This window comes from Glarea lozoyensis (assembly GCF_000409485.1).
Source record: "Glarea lozoyensis ATCC 20868 chromosome Unknown GLAREA14, whole genome shotgun sequence".
Taxonomy (NCBI): domain Eukaryota; kingdom Fungi; phylum Ascomycota; class Leotiomycetes; order Helotiales; family Helotiaceae; genus Glarea; species Glarea lozoyensis.
This window is the reverse complement of record NW_007360988.1, coordinates 1,763,398-1,781,308: the sequence shown is the minus strand read 5'-3', so window position 1 is coordinate 1,781,308 and position 17,911 is coordinate 1,763,398. Positions and strand designations below refer to the sequence as shown.

Genomic DNA, 17,911 nt, shown 5'->3' with positions numbered 1-17,911 from the left:
TCGAGCTTGGTTACATACATGTTGCTCAATCCCAAACATGAGCTATAACGCTTACTATCTCCCGCTTCCTATCTACTCTTCCTATTTCTTGTTGCAACGTTCACCACCTTTTCTGTGGTCCCAATCTTTCTGTTCGTCCTTGGAAAACAAGACCAATGCCCTCAGAGATGATCATTCAAGATACTTAGTTGGGAACCATGTAAGGCATTTATCCATATAAACTCTGGTAGCTGGTTCTCTAACGAAAATCGTGATCCGAAGTTATCTCGTGCGCCTTCCCACCACATTTTGTCACCTGAAGATTCTAGATATGCTAGGGTTAGTATCCAGAACTGTAGTGTCTCTAAGCCGTGCCAGTCAAGATCATTATTTTCAGTGAGTAGTCTTCGGAGCTTGGCAACCTGAAAAGTTGTGAACACTGGGAACACACCAAAGTGGCGACGGAGAGGTGCTAGGAATAGAAGAGATGCAAGACGACTTGACTCCAGAATCGCGTATGAAGAAACAGAAGCCTCGTCCTTTCTTTCTATCATGGTGTTGAAGTTAAGAAAGCGGTAAATCATTGGCTTGATTATGCAACGGAGTGGAAATGTTTCATCTGCTGGACATCCAGTGAGAATAAATTGTTCATTCAAGTGAGTAGCGATCAAAGATAGTGATTCAAGAAGTCCGAGAAACTCTTGCTGACTCGGAAATCGGTTGAGCCAGACTTTAGCCACTCGTTCGAAAGCTGAAGATGAACTTCTAGCAGGAGGGCGAAGTAGTATGAGGTTACTGATAGTGTCTGTAGACCAGTCGAAAAGTAGCGGAGTGACTTGAGTATATGCTCCACCCAAGTCGTGCCTATTATAAACGCATTAGTAATGGTTGAACTACCGAGGCCATCGATTGAAGTTGTATCTTCACCAGGTTTCACAACTTTAGACTGACACTCACCAGTACAAAGTATTTTTCATATCTTGGTTCAATGTTTGGACCCCACCCCTGAGCTTGACGATTTGCTTTACTCCATCCATATGGCTTTTCCAAGCAGAAAAGTCTAATCTGACATGCTAAAATGGTCTATTACTCAACGGTCAATCATATAGAGTCGAGGGACGTACTGCATGGTGTGCAAATCCTAGAACTGCAGCTATCATCCCTTCGCCTGTTATACCTATGCCATCATGAAGTCTTTGGCTTACAGCTTTTATTGCTTTATTATGGTGTATGATTGCATCATGGTTAAGATAACTCGCTCCACCAGTATATTTTAATTTAAAAACCATCCACAATGCAAAAGTCGATAGCATCTGGTGGAAAGCAATGGGATCTGATATAGCGTTGGCGAGGGTTTCGTGTCGGTGGGCTACCCTGTTCATATTGTTGTCGTCCAATACTATAAGAGGATTAATCAGTGATTGGAATTATTAAATCGGGAGGTCAACATACTATACTCGATAAGTTTGATATCTTGTGCAGTAACATCAATAGGATATTGAAAGAAGGGATCTCTCTGCATCGTAGGGGATTCACTAATGCAGTCCTTGTGTAGCAGTCTTTGACAACGACAGCCTTCTATGTCGAATCCCTCCTTGGTTGCACTTGAACCTGCACATAATGAACAATACAGCTTTGGTTCTCTAGTTTGAGCACTTGGTGATGATGAATAAGGCACAAGTTCTTGATATTCAGTGGGTTTCGTAGACACACGTAGGTGGCTACTTTCTAGCTCGCGAAGCTGCAGCGAGCCTTGAACCAACTTGCTACGAGCTACTGATACCGGTTTTCTTTCCAAATATGCTGCTTTCCTCTGCTTCTTATCTTGATAGTGCCTTATCATGACATGGCGTCGAACGGTGCGCTGAACATCTAAATTCTTTGCGATATTTCCCGATCCGGTAATCCAGACAAGTCCACCTGTACTGGGTATGAAATCCATGTCTTCCTTGACAACCAAATCAGATGGATTTACTATGGAATAAATGTCGGTGATGTGCAGCTCTTGGACTTTGGTGATTCTCCCTACTTATCTTTAATATCAAAGGTTTGTATTGACTGTCGCAGGGCTGAACGCCACTGTGATTGAATAAGCAGCCCACGTAGTGTGGCTTTCAAAAGGCTTAATGCCAATATGCATGCGTAAGCAGCCCACATATTGTAACTGCCCTTCTACGCAAAATCACAGAATGGTAACACATACACCACAATTCAATATGTAGACGGCATATGGCATGAGAGGCACCTAAATCACTGATCAATGAAGGACTATCAATCCATGCTATAACCATATTAGCGCACGAACCATCAATGTACAGACGTTTGAGGTACAGACTTTTGAGGCGCAGCACAGGAACCGATCTCCAAATTGGCAGAGAAAGGGATTATTACTAGAGACCACAGGTAAACGACAACCAGGTGGGACTGACGATCTCCTCAGAGTACAGGAAAGTAACACTGATTTACAGTTATGTATGAATCTATTATCCTTTCGTTTTCATAATTCTCAAACCTTGTGCTCTCAGAAGAGAGAGGACTAATTTGCCGACGTAGCTCACGAGCCTGTATGTAATGAGACTCGTGAACAGTATTGGCGTCGAGCTGAGTATCGTTGTAGAGAACATGATATCTCCAGATGAATCTTGCAGCTCTCGCGCGCTCCATATTGAGCAGTTATTTATTGGTTTTAGATGTAGATTTGATTTTCAATATTCGGAAACACCAACATCGGATTGTTCAAAATTGCAGTGTGTATAATATTGACAACTGAAGTGTAATGTTTCAAATTGCTGTAGAGATGTAGACAACTACTACTAGTCTTATATATCAGCCAGTTGTTTCTTCTGAGCCAATCTTTGCCTTGTATACTCTACTTTGAACTGTCCCAATAGTTGGGTCTAAATTCAAATTCCGCATCTATAAGCCTTAAGGGATATCACTGCATTTCTCTCATAACCTTTGATGATGTCCATAAGTAGTGAACTTACCGAGCATATTTTTTATTGTCGTATATTTTCTATCATGAAAATCAAGCACCCCCAAAAACTCCCCAACAATCTCCAACAATCCCCAATAGTCGCTCTTTATCCATATTTCTATACCATCTTTTAGGATATAGGAATTTCCCAACGATATAGTGGAGAAGTATGCTATGTTTATTGAACGTGATTAGCCTCAGCGCCCCTGACTAATATAAAAAGAAGTGCTTTGTATACCCCCGACCATCACATCACAAAGCCCAAGCTCTCATGTCCAAATGTAGGACTGGTGATCCAAGAACAATAAATGTTTGGGTGACACTAACAAGTAGACTTAGACCTTTTCAAGAATGCTGTAGATTAGTCCGCTATAACTCATCTTTAACGAAATTGAGTATCTCCATGCACCCTGAGACTAGGATCCAATTCCAGTAGTGTACCTGCGAGGCAGGCCGATTCGAGGACAAGGTGGCCGTCTTGGAGAAAAAGATAGATCTTCGTTTACACATGGCTTATTGACAGCCAACGACATAGTTCTTCGTCTAATAAAGTCTCATGACTTGCTAGCAGTTGGAGTTCTCTTATTAAAGTCAGTTTTTCGTCGGTTTTTAATTTGGTGAATCTGGAAGTACAGCTGGATCAGTCCCCCGGTAAGGGATTTGTTCCTCACTTTCGGTGCCCATAGAGAAGTGGAGCTTTGTTGGATGCTTTGTTGGATGATGCAGTCACACTCCTCAGCTTCAACTCTCATTTAACGAAAACCCTTCGATGGTATCTCATTCTTCTCGGTGCTATATATCCAGGTAACCGAATCACCTCCGAAACGCTGAACAGTACCGAAGAGATAGTAGTGATAAGGCTAAAATCGAGCAGAGGTGAAACGTTCCACTTTCTTTGTCTACTGTCTAGCATGTCAAGACTCTTCGCAATCAGCGATCCTCTTGAGTCATCGACAGAAACCAAGTACTCATGACTGTTTGACTATACCCATTCGATGACAGATTTAGAAGGAGGAGTGTGAGTATAATTCTTGGTGCTGCTTCGCAGATTCTCTCTCAAAAAGGGTAACAATACGATCTTCTTTCCCGCTATCAAATACTTCTTAATTTTATCACCCACACCGCCTATATCTGAGCTCAACTGTACCTTCGAAGGACAATAAAAGACCAGAATTTAAGGTGCGATTCCTCAGAAAAGAAATCACCCTTTACCGACTTCGGTCGATCAACCGTAACTTCTGTCACCTTTGCTTATAGGCACTTCAAAGATGTCAACTGATCACCCGCACGTGAATCGTGCAAACAATACCGCTCCGGACGAGGACATTAAGCCACCAAGGACATATGGCAGCTTCGCGTTGGAGGATGCAGTGATAGAGAGTAACGAGCCTCTTGGAATTCTTTCAGATATGAGCATGCACTAACCCATCGAGGATAGAACTTCCGATTCCTGGCACCAAAATTATCTCGTCGTATGCTTACGGGACGTCGTTATGGGGCAGATGCGCCAAAATTGTCGCTGAATTACCAGATGGACAGACCAAAAACTACTTCTTGAAGGTAGGGGCTCTACCGCCTTTCTTTCCCAGCGCCAGGTATCCGGAGATGAAATAACTGCTGATTGAATGCATAGGCTGCCACAGGGAAGACCGGTCGAGTGATGTGCGAAGGGGAATTCGAGGCTATGAAAGCATTGAATGCTATTATCCCAACCATGGCACCATATGTATGGGCATGGGGTAAGTACCAGAATGAAGAAGCCTATTTCATGATTGCAGACTTTCGCGAACCTGGAGAGCAGCCCCCTGACCTAGTCAATTTCACCGCGCGGCTTGTAGAACTGCACAAAAAGTCCATCTCACCAACTGGCAAATTTGGCTTCCACACTACAACCTGCCACGGAGCGATTACCCAGTTCACAAATACTTGGGAGATCTCATGGGCAGAACTTTACAAAAAGCAGTTGGGACACATGTTCGCAATGGATGTCGAAAAACACGGTCCATGGCCAGAGTTCGAGCAGCTTGTTGACATCACGTTGAACAAGGTCATCCCACGACTTCTCGAACCTCTCCAAAGCGATGGCAGGTCCATCAAACCCTGCTTATTGCATGGTGACTGCTGGGATGAGAACACAGCCACGGATATGGAAAGCGGGGAACCATTTGTATTTGATGCTGGTTCTTTTTATGGCCATAACGAGTATGATGTAGGGAATTGGAGAGCACCACGCCACCGACTAAGTAAGGACGTCTACATGAAAAATTACAAGCACAATTTTGCACCTTCCGAGCCAGGTATGTTTTTCTACTTTCACTGAGACAGAACTAACCATGTTCTACGTAGTGGAAGATTGGGATGGAAGAAACCTTCTGTATTCCCTTCGCTTCAACATCGGAACCGCGATCCTGATTCCCGGATGTAATCAACGTGAAGTGTACAGCCATCTCGATAGTGTTCGCCGGCGTACTTGCTAACAAACTCACAGGGTTTTCGAGGGCATGAAAGAGCTTGTCAAAACCTATTGCAAAGATGATTGGGCCGCGTTCGAGAAAGGCAAGAGGGGCGGGGATTATAGTGGAGATGAGAGCAAGGGGCCAAAGAAGGAATAATTTGCCATAGGTTGTAATTGTGGTCGGTTTCTGATGGAGGAAGCCGTGACATTCGATCATTCTGTTGAGGAATATGCCGTGGAGGAGATAGCTTGATCCGATAACAGTCTAATGAGCTATTCCGATTCATTTTCCCGTGGCATCATTTGAGTCCCAACCTTCTTCCGAAGTACCCTAAAATCCATCTATCTCCATAACCGGACTTCGCTCACGTCTGATTTGGGTCATCGCCTCATCACGCCAATATTCACGATACTGTTGCTTGCTCTCCCCTCTCCATCACCTTTTTGCAAAAGTGCATAAACTCGTCCGAACCTAAATAACTACCCTTCATTATCTCACGATTGTCCGTGGTAAGGCACTTCAAAAGCCTATGTTGGTCACAGAATGCCTTTCAATGTCGATTGCTTGCGAGCGAGCACCGTGCATTGCATTTTGGTTGGTAATAATCAGGCACTGTAATTTGTTTCACCTGAAGCATCGAATTTGTGTGATCGGAAGGTTGTGTCTTCGTCCCACTTTATACCACATACATCAGTGTTGACTTTAGACTCCATACCAAGTTGTTGACACTAATCGGCAATTTTCTTCCTCTAGCCCTCGGTCTTTCCACTCTCTGCCTCTTTCGACGCCAATCTTCCTCTCTAAATTGAAGAAATCGTAGGATGTAGCGACGGTTTTCACACAGGCCAAGTTTCTCGCGCAGAAAAACCTTTTCGTGATTTTGAGTCGTCGGAGATAGCACTCACGCTCTGATTTCTGAAGGCCCCTTTTTTACAGGACCGATAGATTTTGCATAAAGATGGAATCTACTCAGTTAATTCTTATCTCTGTCCGGTCAAGTGTTGGTTTAGTCAGATGTGTGAGAACCTCAGAATGCTCGTTTCGGGAATAGAACAGAGCTCCTTCACTGGCCGAACTCCCCAGACTTTAAAGACTAGAAGCCTCAAAAGCCTAATTTAAGACGGCACGCCGCGAGTTTAAGCCCTGACATCCCATCGAACCCGAACTGTGTAGTAGGTCAAAATTTAACCCACTGGACAGAGATAAGAACAACGGGAGTAGTAACGGCTTCCCCGTCTGCAAAGTCGAGCTTCTTCATCCCGTTCTCTTTCGAAAGTTTTATCACTCGCCTGTGATAATCCCATCTCGTCCACCCAATGGAATGCATCATGTCCAGGATACCTCGCGAAAGCTAAGTCACACTGGTCTAGAATGGTCGAAAGGGAGGCGGCGCGGCATCTTGATAGTATTCTGTCCTGAACCCATTCGCGGAGCCATTGATGTGTTTACCATTTTGTATGTTATTTGTGCAAAGTAAATTCTGGCGGTGATCATTCTGCTCTTCTAGCTTATAGTAAATTCTATCATACCTTTACTCGACATCCTGGCTCAGATCAGTGGCAGACCCAGTATATAAGGAGTGCGGGGAAAGTCGCAAAGCTTCCGTCAGGCCTAGATCTGCGTCGGTACTTACCACCAGAGTGGTAATTCCGTACTTGGACGATGGGCAACGTGGACTTCTACCGGTAGTGCTTCGTACATGACCCAATAGCGTTAGTCTCCAGTCTGTGCGGCTTTTCGATACTTCTAAAACACCCAGGATCTTTGCCAAATCGCATTCTTTGATGTCTCTGTTCAAGGATTAAAACTGTGGCAAGTGTATAGTTAGAAAGATCAAAATAAGTCTGGCCATCTCGCCCGCAGGTAACGCTCTTTTAGCTCTTTGCTGTTTACGAAGTACTAAAGAATTATCAACTGTTTGAAAGCCTCCCTTTATCTACACAATCCGTAGGACATGAGATCCACACTTTAATATCATGTGCTCTAGGCCAGCAATGGATCTTTCATACTTGACGCTGAAAGAGAGACCTCGATTAATATTGTTATCGTCGGTGATGCATTTGAGAAATCTTTGACACAGGAGGTAGATTGCATTAATTGGGCTCCCACCTTCCCGCCACCACGGTCGAGGCTGATAATCGCCCTTAAAAGTCCGAGCCCACGGACGCTATCTGCAAACTAGTCGCTTTGACCTAGAGCATCGTCTCAATATGAGCAGCTGAATGCGAGAGGTTCGAGCCCTACTACTTCGATTGCTCGCTGGAGTTTGAATTATGGTTTTATACCAAGTGCAGTCACCCTGGTTAGCAGAATGCCTTTACCCTAAACATCTAGCAGATCAAGTTCTGAATCCAAACCTGGAAAATCAAATCCTCGACAATCATGGGCGGTGCTTCAGGGTCGTCCGTCATGGTAAGCAGACCCTTTTTCTCTGCATTGAATTCGATTTAACGGGGTTGTAGGGGATAGAATGGTCGTTACTCGGAGTGGCATATGTCTTCGTCGCCACGCGCATGTTCGTAAGGCTTCACAATCAGCAGAAGAACTTGTTGGTGTCGGATCTCCTTCTCTTGCTCTCTGCTGTCTTTGCTCTTGGACTGGCGATCACCGATACCATGACCTATGAGCTTGGCGGATTGGGAGATGAAGAAATTGTAGATGCGAGTACTCTCATCAAGCTGAGAAAAGTACTGCTGTTTTTCCCAATATCTGTTCACTTTGCTAATCGAATTATCTAGATCGCCTTCGCTGGCAATTATTTTTACGACACCTGCATCTATTTCCCGAAATTCTCCATCCTCGCGCTCTACTCGAGACTAATTCCAAGTACGATGCCGAGGCTGCGGATCGCACTTTGGGTTGTGTCCGGATTCGTTGTCGTGTGCTGTTTGACTACGTGCTTTTCGGATACGTTTTGGTGCGGTGCCAATGTCGCTTCGAATTGGTCTTTAGCAGACGGTGCTTGTGTTGCATTCGACTCGTTACACTTATTCAATTTGGACTGGTCACTCAACTTCATCTCCGACGTACTTAGTAAGTGCTCTTCGCATCTATAAGCCCACAAAGTCATAGACTAATACAGCAGTCAGTCTTCGCACTACCATTTCCCCTCTTCCGAAACTTAACGCTTCAGAAACGCCAGCTTTATGGCCTAATCTTCACGTTCGGCTTAGGCATGATCACCGTCGTGGTGAACGTAGCACGCTACGCCACTATCCGCCTAACAAACAACTTTAACGCTATCTGTAAGCTCGTCGTGCCCAAGTCCCGCTACCTCACTCTGGCATCATAACACCGTCTGACAAACAATCTAGACGTCTGGGGTATGGCCGAAATGGCTACATCAATCATGGTCGCCTGTCTCCCGGCGCTACGCTCACTTCTCCGTCGCGCTGGCGAGCTCTCCTCGAGTGACTACAAGTCCTCCAAAAGTCGCATTGCCCGCACCTTTGGCACCGCGCTCTCGAAGATAGGTGTATCGAGGCTTGGTTCGTCCCGTGTTGAGAACCTCAAGAGTAGCCGGCGTGGCAATGGTGTCGATCGAATGGAGAGGCTTTCCGATGGTAGAGATAGCCAGGTCGAACTTACCACCCAAAGTAGAACTTCGGTGATCTATAAGACTCAGAGTATTCATGTGCAAAGTACACGATATGAGTCGAGTGACAGTGCTGAGAGAGAACGGGAAAGGCCGAGCGGCCTGGGGAATGATTCGAAGGCTTGGCATAGATAGCGGATGCAGTCACGTGAGTAGATCTTGAAGTAAGCGCCAATTCAACGGGGGTGGAGCTCATAATCCTTCCAGCTGGAGGTTGACGAAAAGCGCCCCCACCAGATTCTTCTCGCCCCCAAATCCCGACCCTTTTGCTCACCGGTCGCTGCACACATGTTGCTGCTGTGCCCCCTTGGCAAGCCATTATGCTGTCGGAAGTTTCAGCCCTGAAGGCGACTGTAAGCTTTTAATTTCCCATGCAGAGCCTCAGGGTCATGTCGTGAGTTGCTTCCCAGGCCGATCTTGCTTCGTAAGCTTTAACCTCAACGTACATTCATTTTTCCATTTGTGACATCGTCATTCTTTTAAATTATTGTAACTATCATGTTTTCTTTTGATTTTTTGCACCTAATTCTGGTCTTATTGCTGTCGGGGGTTTCAAACGCGGTTCCTGCAGTATCATCCACGGCCGTCTCCGCACCAAATCCTCAATCAACAGCATGCGGTGATATCGTTAACAACGAAGGCAATTCCCCCCAAAAGATGATCTGGGCGACTTGCAATCTAACATCGCGACAGATACGTTCATCTTTGAGGCTAGCTTAGCATACGAGTGCCTCACCAGTGTCCCGTTCAATCCAGCAGTCGCAACGCGCTTCATTCAATACTATAAAGATACTTTACAGTTCCAAAGCACTTTGACCTACTTAAAGAATCCACCAGCTGGTTATCAACAACCGGGCGTCGATTTGCTCGGGGGACTAGATCAGTTACAGGATGGTATCACAAGAGGAATTTTTCCAAATCAGTACGAGTTTGAGGCGGCTCTACAAACTCTCTTGATCGCAGCTCACGATGGTCATACTGGTCTGATTGCAGGAATCCTCTCCGCATTCAGTTTCGCTAGTCCATACGATTTGGTGACGCTCTCGGTTGACGGGACTCAACTTCCAAAGGTCTATGTAGCAGAGGATGTATTCGATAGCTTGTCTTTCACAACCTATCAACCTTCGGCAGTAACGTCGATAAATGATCAAGACGCAATCACTTATCTGACCGATTTCGCGAACAAGAACTCGGCCGGAACCCTAGAGCCTCACGCTGATTGGAACCAGTTGATGCTTAGCGCGGCACAGGATATCCAAGGAGTTTTCGATGTCTTCAGTGGTGGAGCGACCTTTTACCCAGGGGACACAGTAACCTTTGGCTTTGAGAATGGTAGCTCGATTACCGAGAAGTTCCTGGCCATCTACAATTCACCTGGTTCCACCGGACCGCTCCAAACGGGTGGCGACTTTTTTAACTTCTTCGTCCTAGGCTTCTATCCTGCTTCGTTCTTTGAAGATGATGATGATGATGACACCTCCAATCCTGCCGCAGCGTCTTCGGCTGCTACGCCAACTTCCAGCGCCCAAGCTTCAACCGTTACCTCTCCAGCAGCACCTACCAATACTAAATGGGACTCACCCGCCTATCCTGACGACCCTGATGTGTTCCAGAAAGATCTAGGAGAATTTGGCGGAGGATTTGTGTCAGGATACTTCCTAAAATCAACCTCAACATCAGTTCTTAGTATCCCCAGTTTCGACGAACAGGGGGAAGCAATCGGCACATTCGAAGATACTATCAAGGATTTCATCACAAAGACCAAAGCGGCAGGCCTGTCAAAAGTGGTTATCGATCTTCAACAAAACCTTGGGGGCCAACCTCTGCTTGCAATCGATACTTTCAGGCAATTCTTCCCCGATATTAACCCATTCGGCGGTTCTAGATTACGTGCTCATCCCATGGTTGACCTGATGGGTGAAACGATAACTGGGTATTGGAATTCTTTGAGTACCGTCGATGAGGATTACAGTTTTCTGGCGGCCAACGAGTTTGTAGCGACGGATCGTATAAATGCTGAGACTGACAAGAATTTTACTTCTTGGCCGGAGTTCTTTGGTCCCAATGCTTTTAATGGGGATAATTTTACTACTACTGTAGGTTTCGCTGCTTCTTCATGTGATGGTTCTCGAGCTCCAAACTTAGTAAATCGATTCTCGATTCTCGGAGAGGGCTTTTGAGGATGTTCTCACTGCCTCTCTATTCAGTCCATTATATTTAGAGCCCAGGCTACCCTAGAAGAGCGCTTGCTAACAACGATATCTTAATAGCAACGCTACAACCTGTCGAGTCCTGTCTTTATCGAAGCAAGCACAGCAAGCAACAATCCGTCTTTTGGGGTGTTTGGGTTCGGTAGAGATGCTGCAACATATACTACTCCACCGTTCGCAGCAAAAGATATCATCATCGTAAGTCCTCGTTTCCCACTCTGGCTGATCCAAATGCTAAGTGCTCTGTAGCTTTCCGATGGTATATGCAGTTCCTCATGCGCTATATTCATGGAAATGATGCGCCATGAAGCTGGAGTACGTACCGTCGTGGTTGGTGGAAGGCCCACCACAGGATCAATGCAAGCACCAAGTGGAACTCGGGGCGCTCGAGGCTTATCTATCTCTACTCTTGACGCCAACATAGAAGTCACACAATTCCTCCTCACAAACCAGAGTTCACCCAAAGCTGCTCAGTTACCAAATCGAACCGAGACACAGAGTATTTTCGTAGTGTACGGCAATATCAACCTCCGAGACCAAGTTCGAAAAGACGAAACAATCCCATTACAATTTGCATACGAAGCTGCCGATTGCCGTATCTTCTACACCCCTCAGACAGTATATAACTATACCGCCCTTTGGCAAATGGCCGCTGATTCGATCTGGACCAAACCCTCGCTCTGCATCGCAGGCTCTGCAAGTACCACAGGCCAAGCCTCAACCGGTCAAATCATAAACTCATTCATTAACCCCTCCAGCTCTTCAGCAGGCATACCAATTCCACCATTCAACTTGACGGCCTACCTAGCCCCTTTAAATATTGCCTCTTCATCCACCTCCGCGGCCCTGAACGATGGGCTTACAGCGACCGATTTCGGCATCGTACGCGGAGACGGAAAAGCCACAACGAAAGCCTGCACCTCCAATGAGGACTGTAAAGGAAAAAAGGCTTTTTGTAGAGAAGTACCGTCTTGCGTTGATGGTACACCGGTAATGCGGTGTGTTGATGGTTGTACGCCGGTGATATCGCAGGGTGAAGGCAATGGGAGGCCGTGTACTGGTCAGTTCACGGGGGCTGGGTTGTGTAGAAGGCAGGTCACTTCTGTGCACAAAGTAGGGAGTACGAAAGCGTTCTCTGGGCTTTGTATACCAAAGACTGCTAGTCAGCCTTGCGGGAAGAAGGCGTCTAACCTTGGAGGGATCAAGTTGCCTAGTTAAGAGGAACGTAATGGGTAGGAATTTAAAAGTAACTTGTAGGCGTTGTGTAAGCTTAATGTCACAACTCACTTAGATTTTAGCACATATATACCCCCTTTTTATTGATGACGATATCCACATATTAAATTTTACGAAGCTGCCGGAAGCTGGAAATCTTCTAGAAAATCCTCTCAGGTCATGTCGCAACACGTTGCAACTATTGTTTCATCCAGCAACACCACCAATCACCCCGATCCATTAAACCTCACTCCAAGTCAATCGAATCAACTTCTTTCTCCCTTCCTCTGATCCCCTCTCCGTTCATAATTCCATGCACATATCCTTCCCCTACAACCTTCCACCTCTTTCCTTCTACGCTTCTTAGCACAACCGGCACCTTCATCCCCGCCAGTACCCAAACCACATCCCCCACCTGCACCGACTCAGCCGTAATCCCCATCCACCCCTTCCCGCACCTAAACAACCTCCTCGCAGTAACAGCCGTCAAAACTCCATGATGAATATCATTAATCTCCCTCGTCAACTCTGGCGGTTTATCTTCATCCTCAATCTTTCCCCTCATTTCTTCAATCATCTCCCAACTTGGTATAATTCCATTATTATCTGGCCTAGAGCAGAGGTCTTGGATTAACGATTTGGTTTCAGTCATTTGGGTGGTGTATTGTTCGGGTTCATTGTTCATTGCGACTTCGAGCTCCAGAACTCGCATGAGGATGAAGTACGGGAATGCGAGTCGTGCGGAACTGGAGGCTGGTTGGTTGAGGTAGGTGTCTTTGATTAGGGTTCGGTAGAAGGCTTCGATGGTGGTGCTTCCGTCTGGGTAGGTAGATGGGCAGTTTGAGAGTAGGTAGAGAATGGATTTGAGTTGGTGTCTTCCCATAATTTCTGATTCTGCTTTCGATATCTCGGAGATGGTATCGAAGCAAACCCCCTTCACGGGGAGTAGCACAGATGGCGCGCTGTTATCAACACTAATCGGAATCTCCCAAATCAAACCTGCACTAGCATTCCAGCGTCCTACGTCCCCACCCGTTAGTCGTGGGTTCCCAGATAATGGAGTAGGCTGCAACACAACCCGGTAATCCGGCACCCAGGATGGCAGATCTGACAATTCCTGTAATCCTTCTCTTTGCAACTGAATTGCTCGAACGGAAGCATCCTCTACTAGTGAAAGGATATTCAGATCACCAGTCTCGCGTATCGACTCCAGGGTAGCACGTGTGTATACTCGTGCGACTGACTCCTTCAATTCGGCTCCCATTCGTTCAGGAATTTTCTCTTTAGGTAGGCTCTTGGCCCAAATACCGTACAATGCGAAGACATGATCCTGCGCTTCAGTTGCGTTGAAATATCGACTATAACTCAATAGCTGTTCCAGGTTTAGCACTCTATCTGCTCTTTTCTGCTCTCGCATGCTTTCGAAAATGTATTGATTTGAGAGGATGTTCTTTACATATACCGTTTCCGTGGCAGTATTTGGATTTGTCACCTTTTCTGCTTCTTCCATGAGAACGTTTCCCAGGTTTGTGGCGCGGAGGAAGCGCGAGCAGGCCGTTATTGCGGACCAAGTGAGGGTACTTGAACCGCAAAGCACCAGAATCTTGGTTGGTAGAAACACCTATGCCCGTCATTAGCCTATGCCCAACCCACATAGAAAAATGAGCCATACCTCCTGCACTACCCAAATTCTACTAAACCAAGTCCTTTGCAAAAACGCGGCAAGACTCAACCACTCAATATCAACCTCATCGGTCAACTCATTCAACACGTCATCAAAAAGCGTAGAGATCCTCACGTTACTGAACGTCTCGGGTTCGATAGTAGAAAAGAGATTCACCGCTTCGATCGCCGGCTTGGAGTGTTCATCTGTAATCCCAAGCCATACGATTACCGATTTTGCGGCGCTATAGATTGAACCCATCATGTTTATCTGATGGCCTTTTTCCTTCTTATTGGCGGCTTCGTCGTATTGATTGATGCAGATTGCGTCGATCCAGATTAGGTTCTGGCGTTCTGTATCTTGTGCTGCGCGATTTATCAATTCTTTAAGCGCTTCCTGGAGATTAGATGTGATTTTCAAAATTAAGCCATCGCAGAGAATCGGAATAGAGCGTTCGCCGTTAGTGATTTGTATATCCGCTGGCGCGGACAGGCCGTGGTAAAGAGGGTCCGCCCAAGTGTAAGAGAGGCAGTCGTATTGTGGATTTTTATCGAGATTTGCTACTTGGAGGGATACTTTGATTGGCTCATTGGGACCGGAACACAATTTTAGAAGGCGGATTGACTCTGGTTCGTCGGTTGGGAGATCGGTGTAGACATAGAGTTCTTCAGAGATTTCCAGACAGGCGAGGTGGAAGGCCATTCTTGTAGTTGCTAGGAATTGGATTTCGTGTAGTATAGTTGCGGGTTTTAGGTATAGTTTCTAGGAATTAGGGTTTACTTAAGTTTTCGTCTTTAGTAATTAAGTACCTTATTAAATATTTACTTTAGTAGACTACTAGTTAATAATAGTATACCTCTAGCTTACTATTAAAATTAGATAATACTTCTTATACTATATAAAATATAAGTATTACTATTAGATTTTATTTTATATTCTTAGATTTTATTTTAATAATATAGCTACTTTTATATTATTAAGAATTTATTTACTTTATTAAATAGATTTTACTTTATATAGTCTAAATAGATTTATTTATATTAGTTTACTACTTTATTATAGTACTCGACACTCTATATTAAGCGGTAAGCTAGGGTTGTAATTTTGTTATAGTAGGTTAATAATTAAGAAGTATAGCCGTAAGAGCTATAAGACTATAGACGTAGTATTATACTACGTAATAGCTCTACTTAAGGTATAGTTATAGCTAATAAGAAATAAGGTTATTCTAATAATTTAGTTATATATTAAGACTTAATAACTTCTATTAAGTTACTTAAATCTTATTTCTCTTTATAGCTAATAATTATTTACATTATTACTTAAAAATTATATATTATATTATAATATTTATACTATACTATATAAATAATTAAGATCTAGTAATTTAATACTAATTAGTTTATATTTATAGATTAAAGAAGAAAGAACTTATAGAGTATTACTATATTATAGTAGTATATATATAGTATATACTAAAACTAGTATAATAGTGTAGACTTACTTTAGCTTATAGTTATTCTATTTCGAGTTTATATATTAGCTTATTACTAGATAGCTTCGAAATATTATCTTCTTTACTTATTAAAAACTACCTTTTTTACTATCTTAGTTACTTATATTTACTATATACTAGATTATATATATCTCCTTATTTATATTAGTAACCTATTACGTAGTATATAGGTAGAGTAGAGGTTTAGTATATTAAAATAAGTCTAACTCTTTAGGTTTAGGACAGCTAAGTATCTAATATATATAGTCCTATACTTAGTATATACTAGTAAGTAGCCTAAGCTACTCTCTTATAGTGTACCTAAACTATATTACCTATATAACTAACCTAGTCTACGATATACTCTCTAGGTAAGCTTAGAAACTACCTAAAGTAGTACTTACCTATTAAATATAGCTTTAAGTTAGTATTATCTAGTAATTATATATTATAGAAACCTATAGTAGCTATCTAAATATAGCTAAATAGTAGAAACCTAAATACTTCTCGCTTAATATTATCTTCTAAAGAACTATCTATCTATCTAACTATACTTTACTATTCTTAGCCTTTTATATTTCTACTCTTTATAAGTATTAAAATAGTATATTTCTAAGCTTAGCTTTAGCTATTATACTTAGAAATATAATATTATATCGCTTACTAAACTTAACTAATTATAATTTATTCTATTATCTTTAAGTAAATAATATAAGCTTAGCTTCTAAAGAGGTAAGCTCTTAGAAGTATATAAGTAATACTTACTCTCTAGATCTTATCGAAATTAGCTCTTATTCTCTATTATTTCTACTTTTTATTTCTAGTTCTAATTAATTAATTAATTAATCTTTACTATACTAAAGAGACGTTAAACTACTAAGTAACTAGCTACTACTCGCGTAACTATTACGTAATATAATACTCGTCGTATCGCCGTTCCTCTTACTAGTTAGAATAAACTAGTTATACCTCTTATTCTAAAAGAAGATCTTAGCGCTTAAATTAAGTATAAAAACCGTACTTCTTTAAAGCTACTAGAACTACTAGAGATTAAGCTTATCTCTACTTAAATAAATATCGCCTTTAAAGCTAGTAACTATAAGAAGTACTATCGCCTTTTAGCGAGAAAGAAAGAGTTATTAGATATTAGTATTAGTAGTAGTAGTAGTAATAGTCTAGAGAATAATTTTAATCTAGATCTTAGTAGTAGAGGCTCTCTAAGTCTTTCGAGTTTATTAAGCTTATCTCTTATAAGTTTTTATACTTACTTTTATAGAACTAAGTAACTAATTATTATAGTCTTCTACTTTAGTCTCTCCTCGTCCTACGACTATAGCTAAAGGTTAGAAATATACTTATACTACCGAGCGTAAGAAGCCTTACTCTAGTTACCTTTAGTCTCTCTTAAATAGTCGAACGACTAAGATTAGCTACTACTACTATAATTTAGGTAGTAATCGCTACTTCGTCTATACGGAGAGTTTATACCCTTACCGCCTAGTTCTAACTTATACTCGCTCCTATTATAAGAGCTTTATTATAGTCTATAGCTAGAGTCTTAAAAAAGACTTAGATAGAAAGCCTCTATACTCTACTTTTATATATTCTACTACTTATTTCTAACTTAAGTATAGCTAATTAAGTATAGTATCTTACGAAATTCCGGGCCTTGGCTTATATAGCTTTAGAGGTTACTAGTATAGTCTAGAAGGAAATCGACTTACTTAAAAAGAGTAGTCTACCTACCCCTACGTTAGCGAGGATAAAGGTAGTTTTAAATAATATAGTAATTAATCTTAAAGAGATTAAAGGTCTTCTTTCGGAGAATATAAAGTCTATAAAGAAGCGTAAATCCTCTTTATAGAGGTACTTAAGATTATATCTCTAGCTTAGGAACTAAGAGTTACCTCTTAAGCTATACTTACTTACTTAGGTTTAACTCTCTTAGCTTTATTTCTATACTTAGTTAGAGTAGTTAGCTAGTTATCTAGTATTTCGGTTTAGGGCTAGTCCTCTTAATATATTCTATTCTCTAGCCTAGTATAGCTTAATATTAATTATTTTCTATCTCTATAACCTTTTTAAACTATTCTAATCGCCGTAAAACTATATAAGAACCTCTAACTTATCTAATAAAATAAATATATAATATATAAAAATAATCCTCTAATATACTCTAGCTCGAGCTTAGTCTTAGTAAGTAAGCGCCTAAATTAACTCTAATCTAGCTTCTTAATTATACCTCTAATATCTTATAGATTAAGAAGTAATCGAAAGTACTTAAACTTATATCTTAGTAGGTTCTTAGTTAGACTATTAGC

At 42.5% G+C, this 17,911-nt stretch overlaps 5 protein-coding genes across 5 annotated transcripts; 3 read left to right on the top strand and 2 right to left on the bottom strand.

Annotated features, from left to right (window-relative positions):
- Positions 1 to 161: 161 nt before the first annotated feature.
- Positions 162 to 2,643, bottom strand: GLAREA_07183 (uncharacterized protein; the record flags this gene model as incomplete). The annotated part of the gene is made up of 6 exons (XM_008081131.1): positions 162 to 843; positions 937 to 1,052; positions 1,104 to 1,378; positions 1,432 to 1,953; positions 2,225 to 2,260; positions 2,538 to 2,643. The coding sequence occupies 6 exons, from the start codon at positions 2,641 to 2,643 to the stop codon at positions 162 to 164; spliced, it is 1,737 nt and encodes a 578-aa protein (XP_008079322.1).
- A 1,581-nt stretch (positions 2,644 to 4,224) lies between these two features.
- GLAREA_07182 (uncharacterized protein) lies at positions 4,225 to 5,568 on the top strand (the record flags this gene model as incomplete). The annotated part of the gene is made up of 5 exons (XM_008081130.1): positions 4,225 to 4,336; positions 4,395 to 4,516; positions 4,590 to 5,253; positions 5,303 to 5,393; positions 5,445 to 5,568. The coding sequence occupies 5 exons, from the start codon at positions 4,225 to 4,227 to the stop codon at positions 5,566 to 5,568; spliced, it is 1,113 nt and encodes a 370-aa protein (XP_008079321.1).
- Positions 5,569 to 7,794: 2,226 nt separating this feature from the next.
- GLAREA_07181 (uncharacterized protein) lies at positions 7,795 to 9,142 on the top strand (the record flags this gene model as incomplete). The annotated part of the gene is made up of 5 exons (XM_008081129.1): positions 7,795 to 7,824; positions 7,875 to 8,099; positions 8,151 to 8,445; positions 8,502 to 8,657; positions 8,727 to 9,142. The coding sequence occupies 5 exons, from the start codon at positions 7,795 to 7,797 to the stop codon at positions 9,140 to 9,142; spliced, it is 1,122 nt and encodes a 373-aa protein (XP_008079320.1).
- Positions 9,143 to 9,505: 363 nt separating this feature from the next.
- GLAREA_07180 (ClpP/crotonase) lies at positions 9,506 to 12,435 on the top strand (the record flags this gene model as incomplete). Its single annotated transcript, XM_008081128.1, has 4 exons — positions 9,506 to 9,626; positions 9,701 to 11,103; positions 11,278 to 11,415; positions 11,467 to 12,435. The coding sequence occupies 4 exons, from the start codon at positions 9,506 to 9,508 to the stop codon at positions 12,433 to 12,435; spliced, it is 2,631 nt and encodes an 876-aa protein (XP_008079319.1).
- Positions 12,436 to 12,679: 244 nt separating this feature from the next.
- On the bottom strand, positions 12,680 to 14,797 carry GLAREA_07179 (uncharacterized protein; the record flags this gene model as incomplete). The annotated part of the gene is made up of 2 exons (XM_008081127.1): positions 12,680 to 14,053; positions 14,105 to 14,797. The coding sequence occupies 2 exons, from the start codon at positions 14,795 to 14,797 to the stop codon at positions 12,680 to 12,682; spliced, it is 2,067 nt and encodes a 688-aa protein (XP_008079318.1).
- Between the last annotated feature and the right edge of the window lie 3,114 nt (positions 14,798 to 17,911).